We start from the raw sequence: 24,666 nt of genomic DNA, 5'->3' as shown, positions 1-24,666 counted from the left end.
TACACTCCGTGCACCATAGCTCATTGCTCTTTGTCTCCTTCTGCATGTTTTTAAACTCCTTCATCATGCGGTTCATGTCCTTCTGTAAGGCATGGACCTTCTTGCTACTGCCTTCATCGTCGCTGCTATCTTCTCCGGCAGGCTCGTCGTCATTAGAATCAGATGAGCTAGTGTTCTTCTTCTTTGTTTTTTGCTCACTTTCGAGGTCCAATGCTCTGTTATAAGCTTCCGTGTATGACGACGGTGGCACAATTTTCATTTTCCTTCGCAACTTTGAGCGTAGGCCTTCTACGAACCATCTTTTCTGAAGTCCGTCTGCTGGCTTACTTTCCTTTTTGTTTATCAAGTCTTTTAATTTCCCAGCGTAGACGCGGACAGTTTCGTGCTTCCCCTGCTTGGTATTGAAAATCTCTGCTACGATTTCATTATCATCCCGCAAGAGTTTAAATTCCACCAGGAACTCCTTTTTAATGTTATCCTAGGTATTCAGCTTTTGTGGATCCGTATCCGAAAACCAATCAATCGCCACACCCCGTAGGGTTGCCGAAAATTGCCTGACCTATTCGTTGGCATCTGTGATTCCATTTGCTCGCTAAATCGTCTCACATGTCTTACAATGTCAGATAGGGTCGGTTGTACCATCACCCTCAAACTTCGGCAGCTTTTTCTTTGGGTCCCGCACTCCCACACTGGAGGTCTGCACTCCCACACCGGAGGTTTGCACTCCCACACCAGCGGTCGGCACTCCCACACCGACAGTCTGAACTCCCACACCGGCGGTCTGCACTCCCACACCGGCAGTATGAACTCCCACACCGATGGTCTGCACTCCCGCACCGGAGGCGTCGACAGTTATGAACCTTGGTGAAGAAGAAGGATCTTCTGAAGTTGTTTCCCGCGGAAGTCTATCCCAGACGAAGAGGTCTCTCTGCGCTCGTGCTCCCTCGGCACTGCAAGCCGTGCGAGTTGATGCTCTTCCGTCTGAATTTTCCTCCATCGGTGAACACAAATTCAAGAACTCCTCCCATGCTTCTTCCGCCAATTCCACCCGTTGCCGAGTCTCCTCCAACAATTCTTCGGTGCTCCAGTTTCCGTTGGCAATCTTCTGAAATCTCCGTCGACGTTCGGCTTGCTGTGCCAGAATTAAATTCTCTTGCGTAGTACGGGTTCCATCTTTTTCCTTGACCTTATTCCGATCTTTGTTAAGCTGATTTGGCATTAATCTTCATTCCTCCCACCTTCCAGATTCATAAGGCAATGGTGCCAAATGTTTACCGTACAGGTAAAATAAATGAACGCATACAAACAATGAACATGAACAGTAGAAATCCTTAGATTATTCGCATATCCCAGACTCCTAAGATTAATGATAGAAGATGATGATGCTTTACAATGATCCCAGACGAGATATAAATACTACCGCTGAACCTTCCTGAAGGAGTTCGTCGGCCACAACATTACATCCGCTACAAACTATTTACCTATCGGCTACAAAATACAAAACACCGACGACAGTCATTCCGTCGGCTACAAAAACACCGCCGGAACCATCCACTCGGCTGACAAGAATGGCATGTGATATCCATGGTCAACACTTTTATTCTGGTTTGCTAGGACTTCTGAATGAACTGCTTCAACTGTAATGGATTCATATAATACCAGTCCAAGGTATATATAGAACTATAAAATCCCACCTCTAGTACAACTAAGAACCCAACGTAATTTGGCCTAAAAGTCTTCCGCAACACTTGTGAAGTTCCCAGGACTCACACAGCTTGTATTAATGATAGATGACAGTCCTAACTCCCTGTAATACATATGGCCTACAAATTTTTGAAATTCATTGAATTATAACCTAGAATTTGTACAGACAGTGCCCACTTTTGGTGTTTTAAAACGTGACAAACAAGATTAGTTAAAATTTGACAAACAAGATTACTCTCTAATAAGGTGGTTTGTATTGGATTTTTGGTTTCTTGGTCCAAACATCTGATCTACCGAATCCATAAGGCTGGTTCTCTTTTTACCCTAGGAATTATAGGACTATTATGATCGGACACATATTTGCTACACTGTATGCTACGACCCTCAATGCTATGTTATCTAGAGAGCTTGACAAGAAAGGTTGTCGAGTTAGAGGTCAGGTTGGTTTCTGAGATGACTATTAGACCATGGATCATATTTTCACTTTATGGGCTATTATTGAGGAGGCTAGACACAAATTGGAGAAAGTTTGCTTTGTTGATTTTTGCAAGGCTTTTGATTTTGTTACTAGGATGGTGTTATTTCAGAGGCTTCGGGAGATTGGGATTTCTGAGATGTTACTAACTGCTATCATGAGATTATACGAGACTGTGGTGGGTAGATTCAGGACCCCTGATGGTTACTTAGATCCGATCCATAGCACCATTGGGGTTAAACAAGGCTGTCCTCTCTACCCCACTTTGTTTGGTTTGTATATCAATGAGCTTGAGGATTTCCTTTTGAAATCTTTGCTCCCAGGTGATGGTTGCTATTTACACCAGGTCTTGATCTCCATTCTTGTTTTTGCAAATGATGTGGTGATGGTTGCTACTTACACCAGGTCTTGATCTCCATTCTTGTTTTTGCAAATGATCACCTAGAATTTGTACAGACAGTGCCCACTTTTGGTGTTTTAAAACGTGACAAACAAGATTATTTAAAATTTGACAAACAAGATTACTTGAGCAAATAGGAAAGACTAATTTTGCACGAGTATGAATATTAAAACTGGATGTTCTCTAATTCCGTTCACTATTGAATAATATAAATAACCTCAGTTTGGTGCAATATAGAACCACTTTACTTCAAAAGACACAGACTTTGATATTCCTTTAATGCATATGATGTTGGGACAGGGTTCTTCAAGTGACCTCTTGAAGTCTGGTGCTATTCCTAGGAGAGACTCATTGCTGGAGATGTTTTCTCCTAATCAGAATTCGTGTAACACAGCTAATGTAATGATGGTGGCTTCAATGCACACTCTTTCCTTGTAATATCTAGGTCTCACAAATAATATCCATTCAAATCTTTCAATGAACTATTTGATTACAATGTTCTTGGCAAAAGGTTTTGAACTATAGTCGACCCTATATAAAATTTCAACCTTTATATTTCACACAATTGCTTGGAAACTCCTCCGTAAAGCCCAATCAACAACATATCCAAACACAGTGAAAATATTAAAGAAAAATAAATTTATAAGCTCAAGCGAAGGCTTCTAGTACTTTGTATTATCCCTGACCGGATATTTCCCCAAACCTTAAAAAAATCTCAGAATTTTTTAAACAAATAGTTTCATACAATGTATTTCAGATTTCATCAACAAAACCCCTAGTAAATAACTAGATAAGAAGAAGTCTCAAAATGTTATTGCCATAAATCTCCAACAAAAATACATTTTTCGTAAATAATATTTCATTGAAGTTCTTCAGAAAATTCTGAATCAAATCCATTTGAAGATACAATAACTACAAGAAGACTGGATAATAGAAAAGATAAACTCGGATTACAATGTGAACACTCGCACGATGTCTCCAACTAACAATGGGTTTCCATTCACTGCCCAAAATTGAAGGTTTCCATCTTCTCACTTGTTGGAAGCTGAAACTTTAAAAAATAACTGTCCAAGAGAGAAAAATGAAATCCAAACCATAAAACCAAGTATTGAAAATGGGCTCCCTCTGCCCTCTTCCCTTTTTAACCACAAACATGTGACTTTTCACATTCCCCTTTCTATTTCTTTATTTTCCTTTTTAATGTAATACTTTTCCCCCTCTTAAGGAAATAAAGTGCTCATAGATAATAAAGTGACATTAACGATATGAACCTAAGTTATAAAGTCATTTTATAATAAATCAGTTAATTCTTCAGGCATTAGGATCTCTAATCAGTTGGACTCGAATATGCATGTGTAATAGCTTGTTGGAAAGGACTCGACAAGATGCTCCTAGTCCAATCTTGAAATACTAAGAACGCTGAGCCTATTGACTAACTAAACATAGTAAGTGTCTAGAAACCCCACTGAAACAACTCAGTTGGCCAACAACTAAAACTATGTAGGCCAAAAACTGCTCTGATCTCATAGAGAATGTGGTTTTCCCACGACCGAGGTAAAATGGGCTAATCAAACTCACTTGCCTAGAAAGGGGACATGACATACTTCATCTTTAGTAATATTGTTTCTCACTGCACAACCCAACACTGCATACATGAGCTTCTCAGGTTGAGTCAGCACTAGACAATGATCCCCAACACTAGATGCACCAATACCAGCGCCCTCAATTTGCTCTTAGCAGATGAAACATTATTTGAACAAAACCGCTCCAATCCAAAAATATTTCAATTTTATAACATTAACCCATAAATTAAAAAAAACAGATTTTCTTCAAATATTTTTCCCACAACATAATCTCTGTAATGTTCGATATACTTGTTGTGGTTTACTTAAAATCCTGATAAATATATAATATTTCAGGATCTGTGCTTAACTTAAGAGTTTGAGACCCACCTTAAAAATAAACTGGTAGTAATAGAGGGACCTTTCAAATACTATATATGGCCCATAATTGATTAAAATCTTCTTCACTTTGCAACTATTAATCCACCATGATTTTCTCCAAAAATAATACGAAACGACAATAATGTAGCAACCCAAAGACACATTTAATAAATTAATTCCTTTGCTGACCCTAGTCAGTAACCTTTGTGAAATATGCCGATGAAGACATTTGTGCCCATTATTAATTATGGCCAAAAAAAAAATTACAAATGTTGAATTATAGTGAAATATGCCAGACTTTGATCGGCCCTACTCAATTAATGAACAAAAACAATATGTATATTCTTGATAGAAAACCCCACACTTCTATCTTTTCATAGCTTTAAGTTATTAAATAATCCTGTGTTATTTTTTCCAAACCCTAATAATTTGTTAATAAAAACAACTTTCTTCAATCCTGATGGAAGCAAAATTTGATTGTCCAGTATGCGCCTAAATTTTAGAATAGATGGCTCAAATAAGAATTTTATGTCCAACTTTAATCAAAATATGACTGCACTTTTGTGACTCTCGAAATCTCACAGGATGATAGGAAAAACTAGCGTTGATACCACTAAAATAACTTGAAAGGATATTTTTCCCCAAATTTCTCAAGCTATATCACAAAAATTTAAATATATGATTTCATGCAATGTATTTCAAATCAACCAGAAAAATATTAGAAAATATCTAGAAAAAATAGTCCTAGAAATATTATAGCATTTAAATCTTCAACTGTATAATGACATGATCCAATTGTAAACATTAAAATCTATAGTCAGATTGGTTAATATAAAATACAATTTTAAGCACACACGAGATAACCATGTGATATCTCCATTAGACAATGGGTTCCATCCACTGTCTCCAAGCTCAAGGCTTTTCATCCTCAAATTGGATGAAAGACGAGCTTCCTGTGAAAATTAACACTGTTGCAATCACTGATTATTAATCTCCTATTTTAAACGATTATTAAACTGCTAGAAACAAATTCACAGCTAATATCGAAAAATAACACAATTGCAACTTCACCAATAAAATATGGAAAGAAATTCATAACACAAAGAACACAATATTTTTGGAAAAACCCCTAAGGGAAAACCAGTTCTGTAGATGGAAAATATATTAACTTCAGAAAATCAAGAGATACAAAATTCCTTGCCTCTCACTGGTAGAATTCAGACAACCTCTTGATTTTTCTTGTTGATATCCTCCACTGCTATCCCCAACGCTATCACTACGCCCTTGCTAACACTGCAAGACTGTTTGCTATTCCCAACGCTATCATTGCGCCCTTGCTAACACTGCAAGATTGTTTGCTATCTTTGCAAACTCATTTGCTAACACTGCAAATGCTTTTACAACTCTTGTTGTTCTCTGTTCTGTTATGTTCTCCAAATGCCTCCCTTGACCCCCTTTTATACTACTTAACCAAGAGGTTTCTAGTTGCTTCTTGATAAAGGCAACTCAACCAAGAAGTATCTAGTTGTTTCCTAACCAAGAAGTTTCTAGTTGCTTGTCGATTAAAACAACTTAACCAATAGGTTACTAGTGGCTTCTAGGAGTCAATTGATTAACAAATAATTATTTTTTCGTAACTCTAATTATTTGCCAATTAATCACATGAGGACGAACAACTATCCAAGCTACCTAGAACTAACACTCCCTCTTAGTGAGGAAGCTGTTCTGCATGCACCCAACTCATCTCTAAAGAAGATGAATTGCACCTTCCCCAATGCTTTTGTTAGAATGTCTGCTACCTGCTCCTTCGTAGATATGTACTGTAGTTGAACAACCCCTCGTTGTACACAATCTCTGATGAAGTGATATCTGATGTCTATATGTTTAGACCTATCATGAAACACTGGATTCTCAAATAACTTGATGCAACTCTGATTGTCGTAGTGTATCACAGTACTCTCAACCTTTTGACCAAACAAAGCTACTAAAAACTTCCAAAGCCATATAGCTTCACATGTCGCCATGCTAGCTGCTATGTATTCTGCTTCTGTTGAACTTAGAGCCACGAATTTCTGCTTCCTGCTGAATCAAGATACAACTCCTAATCCCAAACTGAAACAACACCTTGAAGTGCTCCTTTTGTTTGTTGTACTTCTTACCCAATCTGCATTAGTATAGCCCATCAACCTGATATCTTCACCTCAGACATATCTGATACCATACTCAACTGTACCACGCAAGTAACGCAATACATGCTTGGCCGCTGTCCAATGCATTCTCTTTGGTTCAACCATGAATTGACTAAGAAAGTTTATTGCAAATGCTATATTTGGCCTAGTGTTGACCAAATACATAAGCAAATCAATCAACTGTCTGTATAAGGTGGGATCTACATCCTTCTCCTTAGATGTATCTACCTTCAGCGAATTCATGATCATGGGTGTAGACATGGCTTTGCAATCCTCCATCCCGAATCTCTTCAAGATTTCAATGCAATATTTCTGTTGACCAAGGAAAATCTCCCCATCTATTTGCCACACCTCCATGCCTAGAAAGTAGTGCACGAGTCCTAAGTCCTTCATCTCAAACTCTTCTGCAAGGTCCCTCGTGCAGTCTTCTATGAGCCCTAGTGAACCTATAAGAAGCAAGTCGTCCACATAGAGAACAAGAATGAGAATCTCACCCCCAACCACCAAGTAGTAGAGGTTAGCATCCGCTTCACTCTTCACAAAGTCCATTCCCTGCAAGTATGTATCAATGCGCTCATACCACGCTCTGGGAGCCTGCTTGAGTTTGTACAGTGCTTTCTTCAATTTGCACACGTGGGTCCCTTTGCTGTATGCTACTAAGCCTTCTGGTTGCTCTATGTATAGCTCCTCCTTTTAACTCACCATTAAGGAATGCTATCTTGACATCCATTTGATGGATCTGCCATCCTATCTGTGCTGCTAATGAGATCACAACTCGTATAGAAGTATACCTGGCCAGTGGAGCAAATGTCTTCTCATAGTATATTCCCTCCTTCTGAGAGAACCCCTTGGCCACAAACCTTGCCTTGTATTTCTCAATGCTGCCATCTGCACCATGCTTTATCTTATAGATCCAATGTGATCCAAGTACTGCTCTATTTGTTGGCCTAGGAACTACTTCCCACACATCATTCTGCATTATTGATAATACTCCTCAACCATAGCATCTCGCCATACATGATGCTCTGCAACCTCCTGATAGCTAGAAGGTTCACTATCTACCAAGTTGCTAACTAATGCCACATAGTCATTGAACTTGGCCGGTTGTTTCCGCTGTCTAGTACTCTTCCTAGGAGCTCCCACAAACTCCTGAGTATCCCTTTGTGCCTCTTGATTCTTGCTGCCAATTGTAGTGGATGAGATATCAACCTCTAAGTCTTCTAGATGCATTTCCTTTTGCACCTGCTGCTCCATGCTCTGTGAAACTTCACCACTTGAGCCTACACTTGTACTGGTAACCGTACTTGTGCTCTGTTGCCCTTGACTAGACCCTGGAGCTTTTGCTAGCTGCTTACTTTGATCATCTGCTAGCAAATCTCTAAACCTTCTAAATGCCTTGTCCTCCATGAACTTTACATCACGTCTGACAATAATTCTTTTGGTCCCTGGGATAAAAATCCTATATGCCTTTGAGGTTTCACTGTACCCAACAAAGTACCCCCTCTCTGCAGTCTGATCTAACTTGGTACGTGTATCACCTAGAATATGACAATATGCCAAACTCCCCAATATTCTGAAATGGCTAACATCAGGCTTCTTACCTATGAAAGCTTCCTTTGCTGTCATCCTCCTTGGCACCTTGTGTGGAACCCTATTTTGAATGTAGACTGCTGTACTACATGCCTCTACCCATAGGTAGCGGGGCATATCTTGGTCATGTACAGAACTTCTGGAAGTTATTTCCTTTGTACTCGCCTCCATTGTCTGACTGAAGAACCTTTATCTTCCTTCCTGTCAAGTTCACTAGAGCCTTGAGCTCTTGGAATCGACTGAAAACCTCATCCTTGATCTTCAAGAAGTATATCCAGGTCTTCCTGGAGATATCATCGATAAAAGCAACATAATACTCATATCCTTTGATAGACTTTGTCAACATCGGTCCACATACATCTGAATGTACTATATCAAGAACACTTTTAGATCTGGTGTCACTCCTTGGAAAAGATGCTTTTGCAAACTTCCCCAACACGCATCCTTTACATACATCATCTTGCTTTGTGCTCACCTCTACAATACGTGTCACCATCTCACGAAGCAATTTAAGTGCTCCATGATGAATATGGCCCATCCTCCTATGCCATAGCTCTCCAAGATCTCTAGGATTAGTGATGCTCATGAGTGCCTTTAGAGTATCAAACTGTAACTTGTAAAGGCAACCACTCATAACTCCAATAGTTATGGGTGATTATCAATCCTTGTGCTTGATCAACATGTGTCCCTTTAAAGAGTACATTATAACCCCTATCCTGAAGAACAAATATGGAAATCAAATTCATAACTAAGCCTAGCACATGTAATACATCATGAACTGGAATTATCTTTCCATTCTCCGTCTGAAACTGAACAGTCTCTTTCCCAATTGGGTTGAGCTTGGACAAGTTTCCCATAGAAATCTGGATATTGGTGCTCTCCTCCTTATAATTGGAGAAGTACTCTCTAACTCCTGTCATATGAAATGATGCCCCACTATCTATATAGCAGATAGTCTGTGAAGTTGAGCTCACCATACAAGCTATAAGTGCAAACTCATCTTCCATTCTACTGGAGAGTCCATCTACACTTGCTGAAGTTGTCACCTGCTTCTTTGCCTTCTTCCTTTCTGGGCAATCACTGACATAGTGACCATACTCGTGACAACCAAAGCACTTGACCTTAGAAAGGTCCTTCTTCTTCTTCTCACTTTGTGAGTTCGATCCTCTGCTAGATCCCTTCTTTGCTTTCCCTTTCCCCACTAGGGCAATGTTTTCCTATTCCACCTCACTTTTCTGACTCTTGTTGGCCCCATTGACAAGACTTAGTCTAAACTCCTCTTGAGTGAAATCAGTCCATAGTCGATCCCAACTTGGTAAGGTATCTCATCCACTGACAACATGAACAGAGACACTCCATTGTTTAGTAAACCCATTCAGGCTATTCTCAGTAGCTTGTCATCATGGGACTATCTCCAACAATTGCTAACTCGTCCTTGCCAAGTCTAAGCTTGGTGAGGCAACTTGTAACGTCTTCTCCCTGGTTCATTTGGGTATTCTTTAGCTTCTCTCTGAGAATCATCTTCCTGTTGATGGTAGCATTCTGGTATAGATTCAGAATGGCGTCCCACATCTTCTTTGCTTTATCTAGCTCTGCGATATGTGGAACAATATGATCCTTGACACCATCAAGGATAATCTTCCTCGCCTTGGCATCATCCTTATATGTTGCAAGTTGTATAGCATCTGTAGCTACGAGTGGTAGCATAATCCTTGATACCATTCTCTTCCAACAATAAAGAAATTTTGGCCTTCTAGACACCAAAATTTGAGGCACCATCCAATCTATCCTAATCTCTCAAACCAGCTGAAGCCATCTCAATGGATTAAAGCAATAATAATTCTGAAGAGATCACATTTTCTTTCCTAGGGCAAAACTTTTCTACCCTCAACAATGCTCTGATACCATGTGAAAATTAACACTGTTGCAATCACTAATTATTAATCTCCTATCTTAAACGATTATTAAACTGCTGAAAACAAATTCACAACTAATATCGAAAAATAACACAAATGCAACTTCACCAATAAAATATGAAAAGAAATTCATAACAGAAAGAACACAATATTTTTGGACAAATTGTCCTTGGAAAAACCCTCAAGGGAAAAGCTGTTCTGGAGATGGAAAATATATTAACTTAAGAAAATCAAGAGATATAAAATTCCTTGCCTCTCACTGGCAGAATTCAGACAACCTCCTAATTTCTCCTACTGATATCCTCCACTACTACCCCCAACGCTATCACTGTGCCCTTGCTAACACTGCAAGACTATTTGCTATCGCTACAAACTCATTTGCTACTATTTGAAATGCTTTTACAACGCTTGTTGTTCTTTGTTTTGTTCTGTTCTACAAATGCCTTCTTTGACCCCCTTTTATCCTACTTAACCAAGAGGTTTCTAGTTGCTTCTTGATAAAGACAACTCAACCAAGAAGTATCTAGTTGTTTCCTAACCAAGAAGTTTCTAGTTGCTTCTCAATTAAAACAACCTAACCAATAGGTTACTAGTGGCTTCTAGAAGGAGTCAATTAATTAACAAATAATTATTTTTTTGTAACTCTAATTATTTGCCAATTAATCACATGAGAACAAACAGTGTCCAAGCTACCTAAAACTAAAACTTCCAACTTCCCCATGAGAAGGAATCAAAACATCATCCAAGCATGTTGAAATAAATCAAGCTCCCTTCCATTAATGGCCAATGCAACAACTCTTCAATTTCCTCTGCCTGTCCCTTCATCTTTTATTCTTAAGTATAATGTCCTTTTTCCAATTAAGAGAAATAAAGCTCCTCTTAACAATAAAGTGACTTATATATGTGTGTGTGTGTTTCTTAATTTAACAAACAATCTTTTGGCATTAAAATAAATAACCAATTGAACTTGGAACATGTGTGTTGTCTCTTTGGAAAGGTATCAGTGAGACGCTCAAGTCCACTACTGAAATGGAAAAAATACTTAACTTTGTTGACTTACTATAAATAGTAAGTATCCTAGAAGCCCTAAAAAATCACTTTGAGAGGTTTGAAATTGAAATGTCAATGCTGAATCTCGCATTGATCCCTTTGAAGTCTTCGTTATCCCACATGACCATGGTGAAAAGGGCTAAGAACACATCAGGGAATAATGGCTAGAGAAATGGGACATTACAATGGGTTTAAGATGTGTTTGTCTCTTAGGAGCTAAAAGGTTCATGCTCCAATCCTTTTTAATGGCCCCATGTAGAAAATGTTGGTCAAATGCCTTGAGCCAACCTCTTTGTGGCTCTTGTAGTCCCTCTATAAATAGCATGACCAAGTATTTCTTTGTCACATTAAGAACCATTATAGAGTCTTAGAAACTCAATAATAAAGGACTCCAAACTGCCCATCTGTCTAAGATGGGCAGGTTCCCGAAACTATGATTCTGGATCCTCACAATCAAATCATCTTATCAACTTATCTGCAAGCTATTGCAATAATAAAATTATGATACAGGGTGACCATCCCATGATGCCACCACTTGTGGGCAGCCGCATCTAAATGCAATGCTGCAAAATTTATAGCATCCACCTCTGTCGTAAGCCTAAGTATCAAAAATGTATCAACCTTGCTGATTTATGCTCGAGCGGTGACCTTCCCATTACCATCAAACATGGGAAAAGTTAGCTTACTGGTAGTACGCTTCAAATCAGCTTTGTGATTCCTTTGCAATCTCTCCTGCTTGAGTGTACTATGCTCTTTCTTTAAAGTTAGAAATTTGTTAAAGGGCAAGTGATTCTTAACTACTTGAGGAAATACCTCCCACTCATCATGCATAGCCATCATATTATCAACAAAGTCTCCACCTTCCTCCTCCTCGACACTCCCTACCTCAAACTCGCTCCTACTGCCACTCTCTACATCGAGGAGTCCTAACTGCACTACCATGCTCATCTCTGTCTTGGTTTTGTCCTCTAGATAAAGACATTTGCTGAGTGGCAGTAGTAAGCTGCTGCAAAACAGTAGTCAACTGCTGCGAGATCTCTAAAAAATTCCATATCTTCCCTATCCCTATCATTATCTGCATTCTTGGGTGGGCTGCCCCTCCTCTTGTCACCCATTGAGCCTAACTATGTTTCTTGATCTATTCTGTTACATCCCAAATTTTTGGCCTAATTTTAAATTTATTTATAGCTGTTAGACTAAACGGATTTTCTTTGATAATCATGTGAAGAAGGTAGTTAAATATATCCGTTGTATTCATTATGTTAATTGTTTAATGAAGATGGTCATTATCCATTATTTGTCATGTGATGTTTAGCAATTGCTTGATTTTGGAATTATGGTTACTAATTTCTTTATCTATATTAAATGTTATTATGAAATTATTATGGAACTTGTTATTATTGTGGAAATATTGCATGAGTGATTGCAGGAGAAGATGAAGGTGGGAAGCATTGTTAAACGGGATCAACGGTATGGGATACTAGCTTAGTCCAATTATTAGGTTGATAGGTATGACCTTAAATTGCCTTGGTAAGGACCTAGTGACTTAAACTTCAGAATACAATTGATGGACCTGCATGAGCTATTAAATAAACATTTTAAAACATAAATTAATTTAGTTAAAAATAATACGTACCTCAAAAGATTTTTGATTGATCTTTCCACCACATCATTATAATGTATACCTATGTACATACACATAGATATAAGAATAAAGTGACACCATAATATTATTTTTATGATAATATGATGCCGCCTCATAAGTATATCTATGTGCAAGTAGATAGATATAAACTATAATTATTCATGATTTATAACCTTCAATCTTTTTCCATATTTATTCATTTTTTTTCTTTCTAGAAACTAATCGAACACTTGGCATATTTATTTGGCATCCAAGAGTCAAGTTTCTTCTTTTATGTTATGGCTTCTTGGAAGCCAAAGAGACATATAACCTCTTTATATTATGAAGTCGAGAGAGGTAGAAGACATGATTTTTCATCACCCGACTTCCTTGTTTATCACCCCGACTTCTTTCATAATACCCGACTACGGTTTTCATAACACCCAAATAGCTCTGTAGTATACCACTTAGTAACCATTGCATTACTTCCCTCCCATGATTTCCCTGTTATACTGATGTTTTGCTGAAATCATGAACAATAATCATACTGGGAATTAGCGTTCAAGATCTCTTCTATAAAGAGTGAGGCGGATTGGTAGCGTCCAGCGAGACTCCATTCTTTTTCCAGATTATACCAGGTTATGTGGTTATCCAAAATCCAAGCATTGCAATATGTTTTCTTTATCAGTTGTTACAACATTCCGATTTATATAGTAGTAAGCTACAGTTTATATCATGATGCAAATCATCCTGCTTAATATCATAGGTTAGACCTTCTCTAAGTTAGAGTTGTTTATGGAAAATAAAAGCCAAGTAACCATGTTATGAAATCATAATTTATTTATGCCACTGAAAGTCAGAATCAAATGATATTTTTTTGCAAGCCTTTAAGAACGCGTTCTTTAAATCACAGATTGTGATAAGATGGAAACGTATAATATTCATGAATCGGTTGAGGATCAATGGACAAAGCCGATTGCTCTGAGATTTGAGAACTTAGGACTCACCGGCTGTATAGCCATGTAAAAGGTGAAGAGGTGAGATGGAATCTGCTATGACATGAAAATAAAAGTCAGACATGATACAATAAATCTAAATTAATTTCATTTAATAGCTCATACTCGTCCATATTATTGTTCCCCTATTGTCAAGTCAAGCGGTGGTGATTGGGTCATTGAACCCATTAGAAAACCTTGGCCAAGATTGTTTTAAGGTATGTTTTCCATCTATGATCACTTGATGTCAGTAGAGCTAGTTATTTAGACATGTCCATCCATAACTGTGCGGACATTCTAAACATCAAAATGCTCAGGTGGTTGGACTAAAAGTATCCCAAGCCTAGTCCCGGGGTAGGGAGGACTTTTCTATTCAATAGATTGTGTGGGGATAAATATTGTCCGAAGTTGGGAGGTTAAGCCTAAGTCAATGCTTATCCTCTTATTGAAAGCCGAGGCTTGCACAACCAACTAAAGATTCACCGAATATTTCTTGTATGTTCTTTCTTTTTTATATTAAGCATTTACTTTACTTATATGTATGGAAGGATAGTAAATCGTTATTTCAGTTATTACAGTTATTTCAGTTAATCGTTATTTTAGTTATTACAGTTGATCATTGTTACAGTTAATTCAGTTAATCGTTATTATAGTTATTACAGTTGATCATTGTTACAGTTAATTCAATTAATCGTTATTATAGTTATTATAGTTGATCATTGTTTCAGTTGATCATTGATGTAGTTATTTCAGTTGAGCTTTGTTATTTAAATTAATCGTAGGTAGTTAAAAGCAGTTAATGTCCCATGAAAAGGAATTCAGTATATTTGTTCAATAAATTGTTAAGGAAAAATCCTTCTAGTTCGCCTTTATTTTGTTATGAAAATTCGTTTGTTACATATTCAATTAGATATCTCAATAAACTGTTCAAGATTCAACTAGGGTTTTCCATATTTCTAATCAAGAGGGAGTTTGTGAAAGGTAGAGAAATTTGGGCACTGTGAGGAGAAGATTCCCAAAATGGGCTTTGTTCATGAGGGAGCCTCTTGGAACTTGTTTCTACTTGACCACAATAATTCTACCATTCATTATGGAAATGGAAAAAAAATGACCAACAAAGATCCATCTAGTACTTAATATTTAGGATCATTGTTGGTAATACAGGCATAATAAATGGCTAACATTTTCTTAATTCATGTTTTCTTACTTGTGTCATCGCAAAACATGTATTTTGGTAGGGATCGTCACAATTGGTGCACTTCGTGTCTTCACATATTCATGCATATGTTTGACCTTCCTATATGATATAGTGGTATAATAAAAGTTTTATATCGAGTTTAATTCAATATATGAAAGATTTATTTTTATGAAGTTTATATGAATATAACCTTAATACAAAAGGGATTAAGATGTTTTAGCCAATTCTCTTGTTCACTCACTATACTCCCTCACTATACTCCTAGGAGTTGATAGATGGTGTTATGTAGGGGGTGCAAAGTAAAACAAAAGAATATATTGGTGTCATGTGCTCTATGATAAGTAAATCCACGCTCTCCTTAGGATGAGTATAGGAGCGAAGTAAGGAATCAAGGTTAAATTACATGTTAATCACTAGAGGCATATATCATTACATAAAAGTGAGTTGTTGACATTGTAATGGATGAATAGTTTGTGATCGTACTTTGAACGTGACTTTGTTTTAATAAATCCTGACTAAAATGATCAAGCCATAGGAATCACTTCACAAATAACCAAAGTCATTGATTTTAAGATTATAAGGTGTTGAGTGAAAATTAGAAATTGCTTGAGGGCAAGCAATTCGAGGAAGGGCAGACTTGTCATGAGCCCAAAATAATAGGATATATAAATATTTCAATAATATATTATTATAATAGTATTATAAAAATAATAACATTTAAGTATAATAGAATCTATTATATATAATGATGTATTTGCAACAATTTACAAAGATAAATTTAATGCAATTAAATATTAAATATTAAATATAGTTGATCATAAAATATGAAAATATTATAGTATATATAAATTTACAAATATAATAATATTATATTTAATAATGTAATAATATAAACATATATTATTTAGATTAACAATATAATAAAATTAAGGAGATGGAAAGAGACACCATTTTACATGTAAGAAAATAAATGGAGAATCATATCGTGAAAAAATGCGTTTAGAAAATGGGTTTATATCATAAATCGACAAAAACTAAAAGGATGATAGAAAAGGGTCATCATAGACTGCTCTTCTCCCGTGAGAATAATAGCTGTTTGGGTCAAATCTTTGTGTTTGCATGTATTACCCAACCTTGTAAGATGGTAGGAAACCGCTTTGATACCATTGTTAGAACCCCGATGGCTCGACTACTATCTCAACTGTGTCTGAATGTTGTTTTAGAATATATATTTTAAAAGATTCCTTTGACAAAATAACAAATGTTGGAATTCAAAATATAGGAAAACTATGCACCAAACCTCCCCTATCTATTCTTCATTAAATGAAAATATTTACAATGTACAATTCATGCAATTATAATTCACTAAATGCAAGATGCTGAAACCTGTCATCACACATGGGTTATAGGACTTCATAGAATGATTGTAAACAATTCTGAAAATGACGCCAAAGTTGGAAATAGATGTGAAATGCACAAACAGTCCCAAAACTTGACTCATTGTACCCTAATATCACCTATTTGTGCACTCACGTGGGCCCTTTATGACCTATGGCTTCCTCCAATTTCCAAATGCAGGTCTAAACACTTGCTGCAATCTGCATTCAAATCCTTCACATTGCCTTATTTCAAAATTCTGAATGATTACCATCTATTAGTCTTCAGTTCTTCCAACTATTGATCTCCAATCTTGGTCTCTGAATTAAGACCAATGCCTACACAATCTCACTGAGTATTTCACCAGCTCAAAGTTTTATAAGTTATAACTGAGTAGAATTTGACAAATTCTCAAAGCCTAAAACTCAAACCCTTGTCTCCAACTCTCAACCAAATCAACAAAAGCAAATGGACAAGTCAAGAATGAATCGTTTTTTACCAATGAAAGCTTTGATTATTGCCAAGAGGAAGTCAACCAAAAGGCTTCACTTTTACACCTTTCATAACTTAAAACCATACTTAGCTTTTATTTATTTGAAACTGCTGTTGATATTTTGAAATATAATATTCATTTATCTTTCCTCCAACACTTAGGTGCCCAAGTGACACTTTATTAAATAACCATTTAATGAACATGTCACCTTATAATAAGCTTACTTAATTATTAATTGAGTTTAACTTAATTATTAATTCAGTATAACTTAATTAATAATCATTGTTGAACCAATAGCTTATTGATTCCTCTGGATAAATAACTCGCAATCTAGATACTTACTGCCTAAGCCTGACGCCTAAGTGTGCTGCCAAAAATAGCAGCTAGCTTAAAATGACTTACTACAAATAGTAAGTCTCAGAATGAAAGCTCTGACAATGTCACCACAACTCCATACTGCTACCAACTATTCAAGTTCCCTGCTAAGGATAGAAACACTAACATTTTCTGAAATAATCACTTACTATAAATAGTAAGTGTCCAGTAAGTGTCCAATCTGACTCAAACAAAGAGCATTCCTAAACACCTCTGTCCTCTAGAGTGGGGAATTATCGTCTGACTCGACCAACTGAGACCCTCTATCCAACTGATTAGTCTATGAGGATCATTGATAGGCTAATCCTCAGTCCAACCCACAATGAGCTTAGATGGGGACATTACAATGTACCCTAGTGGAGTGGGGGTGTTCCCTGATTTTTCTTGCATAGATTGTGCCTTCCAATCTTTGGTTTTGCATATGTTTCCATCTATTTTTGAGCCATAATTTTCTGAATTTAATAGGAAAATTAGGCCAAATCCACAAAAAATAATTATATGTCGAAAAGAAAAAGTCTTTTAAATAAACCACCGATTTTTTTTGGTTTATGGAACCTAAGCCTAGGATTGACTGAAGCCTGGCTGACAAGCCTTGTTGAAAGCAAATAATCAGAATTTTTGGTGATTGATGTTGCCATGATCCATCATATTTGTGTTAAACCTATTTACAAGATGTAACCCAGCTTGTTTCGCTTCTTGAGGGAAAGCTTCTAGAAAATCACTCCACCAACATCAATGACACCACCTTACTTCCTGCAATTACTTCACAGATGGATCTCCTACTTGAGAATATGGCTGGGAGGAGAACTGGGGGTAAAACTTATAACTTTATAGACACAGGATATCACTGCCGCCAAGGTCTAGGCTATGTTTTAGTTTCATTTTCCTTCTCAAATGTGTAGAGATTATTTTCAAATGTTTCGTAATCCTGTTTAGGTCAAGGAAGCCTAATTTTGTGAGATAGGAAGTATAGTTTATAACCAGCAACATAAGCGGACCATTTGTTTAAAAGATGGTTCAAGTTGATCTGATAAGCTGTCCAATCCATTTTATTGCCATATATAATTTCAAGTTGTGTCCATCAAATCAGTCTATCTGTTTTCAGAGTTTGTTTTCTTCTGTTTGAGATTTTTTTTCCATTTTTCATTGTTATGTCTGCATTTGATGGACTTTGACTGTTTAAACTTTGTTTTGTGGAGAGCATCTTAACAGTTGGAGATAACAATGACTACACCAAATGCATTACAGGTAGGTTTTGCATTTCTTGAATAACTTTTTTTTTTAGACAAGGACTGGTCTTATTTGTTGATACAGTGAAATAATTTTATTTTACTATTAACTTACATACAATCATTTGATGTAGTTCAGGTGATAGCAGAACTTGTGCTTGATTATCCCTCTGCTTTGATTGGGGTAATTTACTGTTCAATCTCCTTTTATCTACGTTAAACTTGTAAGATATAAACAGTATGAAATAACTAGTTTGTATGCATGTGTAATTTAATAATTTAGTGTTGTGGTAGTGCTCTGCTGAGTTATGTGACAAAAGTATAATTTTTTAAAGCAAAATGAGGTGATGAGCTAACGCTAATTTATATCTTTGAGAGTCTTCCAATCTCTGTGAGTCTCACAGAATCTCAGACCAAGATGCCAATTGTGAGTGTTTGGGCCTTGACTACTGATTTGCTAGTTTTTGTATTTAGAAATATGACTTGTGGGGCTCCATTGCTAGTGTGAATTTAACTAATCTGATGTATTTTTTTATTTACACAATTCAACAAACTTATGATTTGGATAGCTGCCCCAAGAAATTGATGGAACCATTAGATCACCACGATGAGGTGGAAGACATTTAGTTGGTTAACTGTTTATTTGAGACAGATGCTGATTTGACTTTTGATAATCCAGTTTTTGAAGTGGATGAGGAAGATCCTATTGATTCACATGACGAGGATGAGATTGATTGCAAGATTTGGGGCCCAGGTCTATGCACTAGTGTTGGGACTTGGTCATGAGTTTATGACGATGGGGTGATTTCCAAACAAGATTGTAGGAGGATGCACATCTATTCCCATGATCGGATGGTTAGACTAGTTTGTGATCTAGGAGTTAACAAGATGGATACTATGCATTATGTGGAGCTGGACTATGTTGAGTTGCTTTAGTATTTGAGACTTGACACAATTTTGTTTAGAGTAGTGCAAAAGACAGAAGCAACAATATCTCTCAGGATGACATGGGACCTAGGGATTATAGTGATAGATGAGTTGCATTCTTATTTTGGGTACCACATTATGGCAGGTTCCGACTTCAGAGCTACCAATATGGGTTACATAGATGCTAGCAGATGTATATGGGATCATAGTATTGGTTTAAGGACTCATGATTGCTTGAGTGAAAGAAGTCTCAAGGAAGGAGGATTGCAATGTCCCCTTTTTGGGACATTAGGAAATGAAGGACATATTCATGTAATATTAAAATTGACTTATGAGAACATAATGTAACTTCATTAAAAGGGGTCAATTTAATGTTATAAAGTGGGCAAAAGTGACAGAGGAAAAAAACGAAAAGACATGAGAAGGCAGCCAAAGAGTCATTGTCTGAGTATTAAAGGAGGAAGTCCCATTCATTTTCGGCATGTTTGAATTTTGGAGTTTGTTTTCAGATTTCTCTTGACAAAAGGGGAAGCTTTAGCTTTCAATTTTCTAGCACCTGAGGACAAAAACTTTCAGGTTCTTCTCAGTTGATCGGACACCAACTTACTTCAGTTTGGAGTGGATTTGAGATGGAATTCACCATTGTGCTTACATGTTCTTTTTGAGTTTACCAATCTAACCATGTAACTATTTTTAAGATTTGATTTTATGCATGTTGTTGTATTGGTGGTTTGTAATACAATAACAACTGTAAAGTTGTGTCAAAATGAGTATTTTAGTGAGCATCCACTTGTTCATTTCCTGGTTTTTTTGCACTATATACCTGTTTATATTCTGAATTTTCTGTAAGAGAAAGATTGGGCAAAATATCCATTCGGGATATTGCACAACTGATGTTGAATTGAGTTTGCATCCAATTCACCACATAGAACCTGAAGGTTTCCATCCTCAAGATCCTAAAATGAAGATGAAGCTTGCCAAAGTCTCACCAGGAGATATCTGAAATCAAGTCACAAATCCAAGCGTAACTCAAATGAATGAAATCCTCATCTTTCAATGCCCAAGTAGCGACTCTTCAACTTCCCTTCCCTGTCTCCTTGTCTTCTTGCCAATTAGTCCCGTATTGATTCCTCTTTATTAAATAATATAGACTTAAAAAAAAAATCTGCCTTAAGTCCCCATAAGTCAGTTTTAATGTATATTTGGGCTGGTCTATTAATTTTCTAATGCCTCAGAGAAGGGGACAATATAATCCTCCCTCCTTGAGATTGCTTGTCCTCAAGCAATCAGTACCAGGATCCCATATCATTTTGCAAGTTGACTTGTAGCTCATACTAGTATCTGTGAAATAAGAATGCAACCCTTCTAACAATAAGATCCGTGGGTTTCATGCCAACCTGTAAAAAATTGATGCACCTATTTGCTACGTGACTCTAAATATGAATGCATCTAGTATCATACAGGGAGGTGACTTGTCGTAATCCACAAACTGAAAGGCATACATTTTGAACTCTTGGATCCTAGACAAGCCTATCAAATTGATCTTGGGCATAGAAATAGATGCCCAATAATCCACCATCCTCTTGAGTCAGCCAATTGAACAAATAGATGCCAAACACACTCCCCATATGCATGAAAATCAACTCATCAAATCTCCCAATGTCGCTACCATAACTTGGATCAACAACAAGAATGTCAACAATGTCGACACTGTGCCACTGAATTGGAAAGATAAACATCTCATATGGGATATCCCTCGAGTAAAGATCACTCCATAGATTTGCAAACAACTCAATACTCCTTGTAGACCATGCCAATTCTGAAAATATAACGATAGATCAAGTTGGAGAGTCACTGATAACTGAAGTAGGCATAAAGATAAAATCACCAATCGATAAATAGACTGCTGTCACGTCATAAGAACTCAGTGGCAAGTCTATAGTTGAGCAGTAGGAACCTTCATTGCTCACCAAATACAACTCTAGACTTTCTGATCCACCACAAAAGTTATCAATCAAATCATTCTGTTTACCAAAGAAATGATCGTCACCCAATTAAATTTCAGAATTGGTATCACTTGATTCATCCTCAACCTTATGTGGAAACATTGGTACCTCATGATAATGTGAAGGCATATAATTGTTGTTATAAAAAATCAGAATTTTTGAATCTAACTTCTTGCTGGTCATTTTGTTCATTGTTAGCATAAAATGTCTCCTTTGAATAAGGAGAGGTGGGAATTATTTGTTCGCTTTAATTTTCATCAATGGTGTTGATTCCCTCTAACATTTGTATGATCTCTTGGGTTTTTAAATCAAGATCACCTTCCTTGTGAGTGGTTGCCATAGAAATCTGATGTTCAGTGTTGTATAATGAAATATCTAATTGTAAACATAGCTCATCTATCTCCTCTTTATCTTCTGCATATATTTGATGGCCATATTTCTATCTTGGAGCAGCTTCAAGTAATCTGATTTCATTCTTTCTACTGTCTTTTTAAAAGTTTGAAGGTATACGCTATTGATTCCACTCACAATCCCTTTACTCTTTTCCCTAATTTGAACTATCCGAAAGGTTTCTTCACTGTTTTTAAAGGTGCACTTAAAATGCATTAAGGGTCCAATAACCTAATTATCCGATAGTTTCAGCTTGTCCTCCAAATTATACACCCCAAATTCCTCATCTAGACAAAGAAGTTCCGATTGACCCTTCATATTAGACTCTATATAAACCAAAGAACCAAAACTCGAAATTGGCAAGGCGTACTCGAATCGTGAATCGCCTATGAATTGGCTACGAGTCGGCAAAGTGAGAAAACCCTTGAAATTTAAAGATTTTAATGATTTAAAGCTTTAATCCATGCACCTTTTATTGAATATAACTTAAGAACACTATAACATTATCAAACAGAAGCTAATAGACATAAACAAGAAACATAATTGATAAATCCATCACATACGTAAAATGCAAAATGTAGCTTAAGTAAATAGAAATCGTAGGATCATAACGAGTCATGACATAGATATATAGAATTATAAATGTTGTCAAAACATAAATGTATGTAACATAAAGGTGCATAAAACTAATGACATAAAAATCATAAATGTATGTAAGATGAAGATCTATGAAACCTATGTCTATCTATAAACAAAATGAAAAAACAAGACTCTAGCTCAAGCCTCATTATCATCCTCAAGCTCGGTCGTAGCCTCAGCCTCTAAGTTTCCTGTATGCCTTCTACAAAGGCGACTAAGGTAGGTCCTAGAGGACCGATGAGCCATAGCCCCCGCATGTGAGATGGGTGTATGAACATCACTAGAGCCTGTGTCTATGGCATGCTCTGTGCGTGCACGTGTGCATCTGCGAGTGCCTGAATGTGCTCTAGCCTCCTCCTTTTCCATGGCCACAGCCTCAACCTCTCTATCTACCTGGTCAACCCACTCATGGTCTTCCTCATTGAAGACTATTGCATTTGTAGCCTCAGTGAGCCACTTTGACTCTGGATCAATCATTCTAGAATGATTGAAGAGGAGTTAGCAGCCAAAATATATCTGGGCCTAAGGCGGACGTTGGAATGAACAAATACAAGATTATTTGACCTCTGCACAAACAACTTGTTTCACCTCTTCGAATGGATATGCTAGAACATGGACCAATTGTGCTCACATCTAGAAGCGCTCCTAGGCTGACTCAAAATAGGGATGACAATCTTTTGAAGATTTGGGGTTGAGGGCCCAAACATTTGTCACCACCTGTCTAAAATAACAGAAAAGAAAAACAATTAGTCTCATTTACAAGTACAACTTTAAAGCTAAATTACAAAATCAAAAACTAAAAATGCATAAGTCATAACAATTAACTTTTAAGAATATATTATTTTACCTAGCTATAATGATGTTTGAGCCTCTATGGCTATCCTGCTAGAGAAAATCGACCCTTATTATTGAATTTGTCTAGCTTAATGATTGTAGCCGAGGCACTACCATCACTGTTCAATCTCTACTTGATTGTATATAGGCCGGTCAAAACCTCCTCATCTGCCTTGAAGTCAGGAAGGAAATGATATAATGGATTTAGGTAATAGGCAGCTGTATGGATGGGCCTGTGGAGCCAATTCTACCATCTCCTATCAATAATCTCCCAATGGGGCCATACTTCTCTGACTTTCTTGCATACTGGGCTCTAATGGCTTACTTGGCCCTATCCATGCCCTCATATATGTAGCCCATAGAGGGCTTCTCCCCATCAATTGTTTGTAGGAGAGATACAAGGCACTCACTGATCTGCATATAATGTAAAAAAAACATTTGGGTCAAAACTAAATGATTAAACAATTAAATAATAAATACTAATACTAAATGTTAAATTGTAAGAAATTTACCTTGATAATTTCTTTAGTAGGTGCCCAAAAACCATCCTCATCAAAGAGGCAATTTGCCACATCTATCCCTGCAGTGGTTGTAGCATAAGAAGAGGAAATCCACTCCTCCCCAACAACGGTGCGCCTCAATTCTTATGTTGATGTCATCAAGGTCTTCAGTGTGATGAAATTCAAGGCAAACCTTGTGATGTCAGGACGAGCTAACTCCCTATTTCTGATGTATTTCCTCATTGTGCCTTGCATGATTGTATATAAACTTGCATATATTTTTGGCCCTTTCTATGCATGATTTGATCCACTCAATCTTATCAATGTCCTCCAACATGAGGCCAATGCAATGTGCGGCACAAGGAGTCTAAATTATTGTGGGGTGGCTCTCCATCAATAGTTTACCTTTACACATGTTGAGAAACTTAGAATTAGAAAAGTTCAAAACTTGATAAGTTAAACTTAAAACTCAAAACTTTACTTGCAGCAACATAACTTGTTGCATTATCCGTCACCACTTGCACTACATTTTCTTTCCCTACCAGCTATGACTTCCTCAATAACCTCACATAAGTATGTGGCGTTTTTGACATGAGAGGAAGCATCAATAGATTTGATGAACATGGTGGATCTTACAAAATTTAAATACAACAAAACAATTAATAATCATGGATCATCAACAAATTATCAATCAACATATCAAAATTTAAATAATTCAATCACAGATCACAATGCATGTAGGAAAGTAGAATGATCAATCACCTCTATAGGAAACAAGAAAATTTAGGAGTGTTCTATTCCTCTTATCCATC

The 24,666-nt window shown here is 36.8% G+C and overlaps 1 protein-coding gene across 4 annotated transcripts in view; it reads left to right on the top strand.

The window, feature by feature from the left end:
- Positions 1–24,666, top strand: part of LOC149535014 (uncharacterized) — a 286,870-nt gene that overhangs the window by 123,039 nt on the left and 139,165 nt on the right. For 2 of the 4 annotated variants that reach the window (XM_089806712.1, XM_089806710.1), the window contains exons 3-4: positions 18,542–18,577; positions 18,698–18,742. The exons of 1 other annotated variant lie outside the window; for it this stretch is intronic. In XM_089806712.1, the coding sequence (XP_089662838.1) occupies positions 18,542–18,577; positions 18,698–18,742 (81 nt within the window). The remainder of the gene's footprint in view (positions 1–18,541; positions 18,578–18,697; positions 18,743–24,666) is intronic. One more of the 4 variants, XM_089806711.1, reaches the window with a different exon arrangement.

Source organism: Cupressus sempervirens, chromosome 10 (genome assembly GCF_028749045.1).
Source record: "Cupressus sempervirens isolate cs-2001-9-10 chromosome 10, ASM2874904v1, whole genome shotgun sequence".
NCBI classification, from domain to species: Eukaryota; Viridiplantae; Streptophyta; class Pinopsida; order Cupressales; family Cupressaceae; genus Cupressus; species Cupressus sempervirens.
The sequence above is the reverse complement of the archived record's forward strand: the minus strand, read 5'-3'. Positions and strand labels throughout refer to the sequence as shown.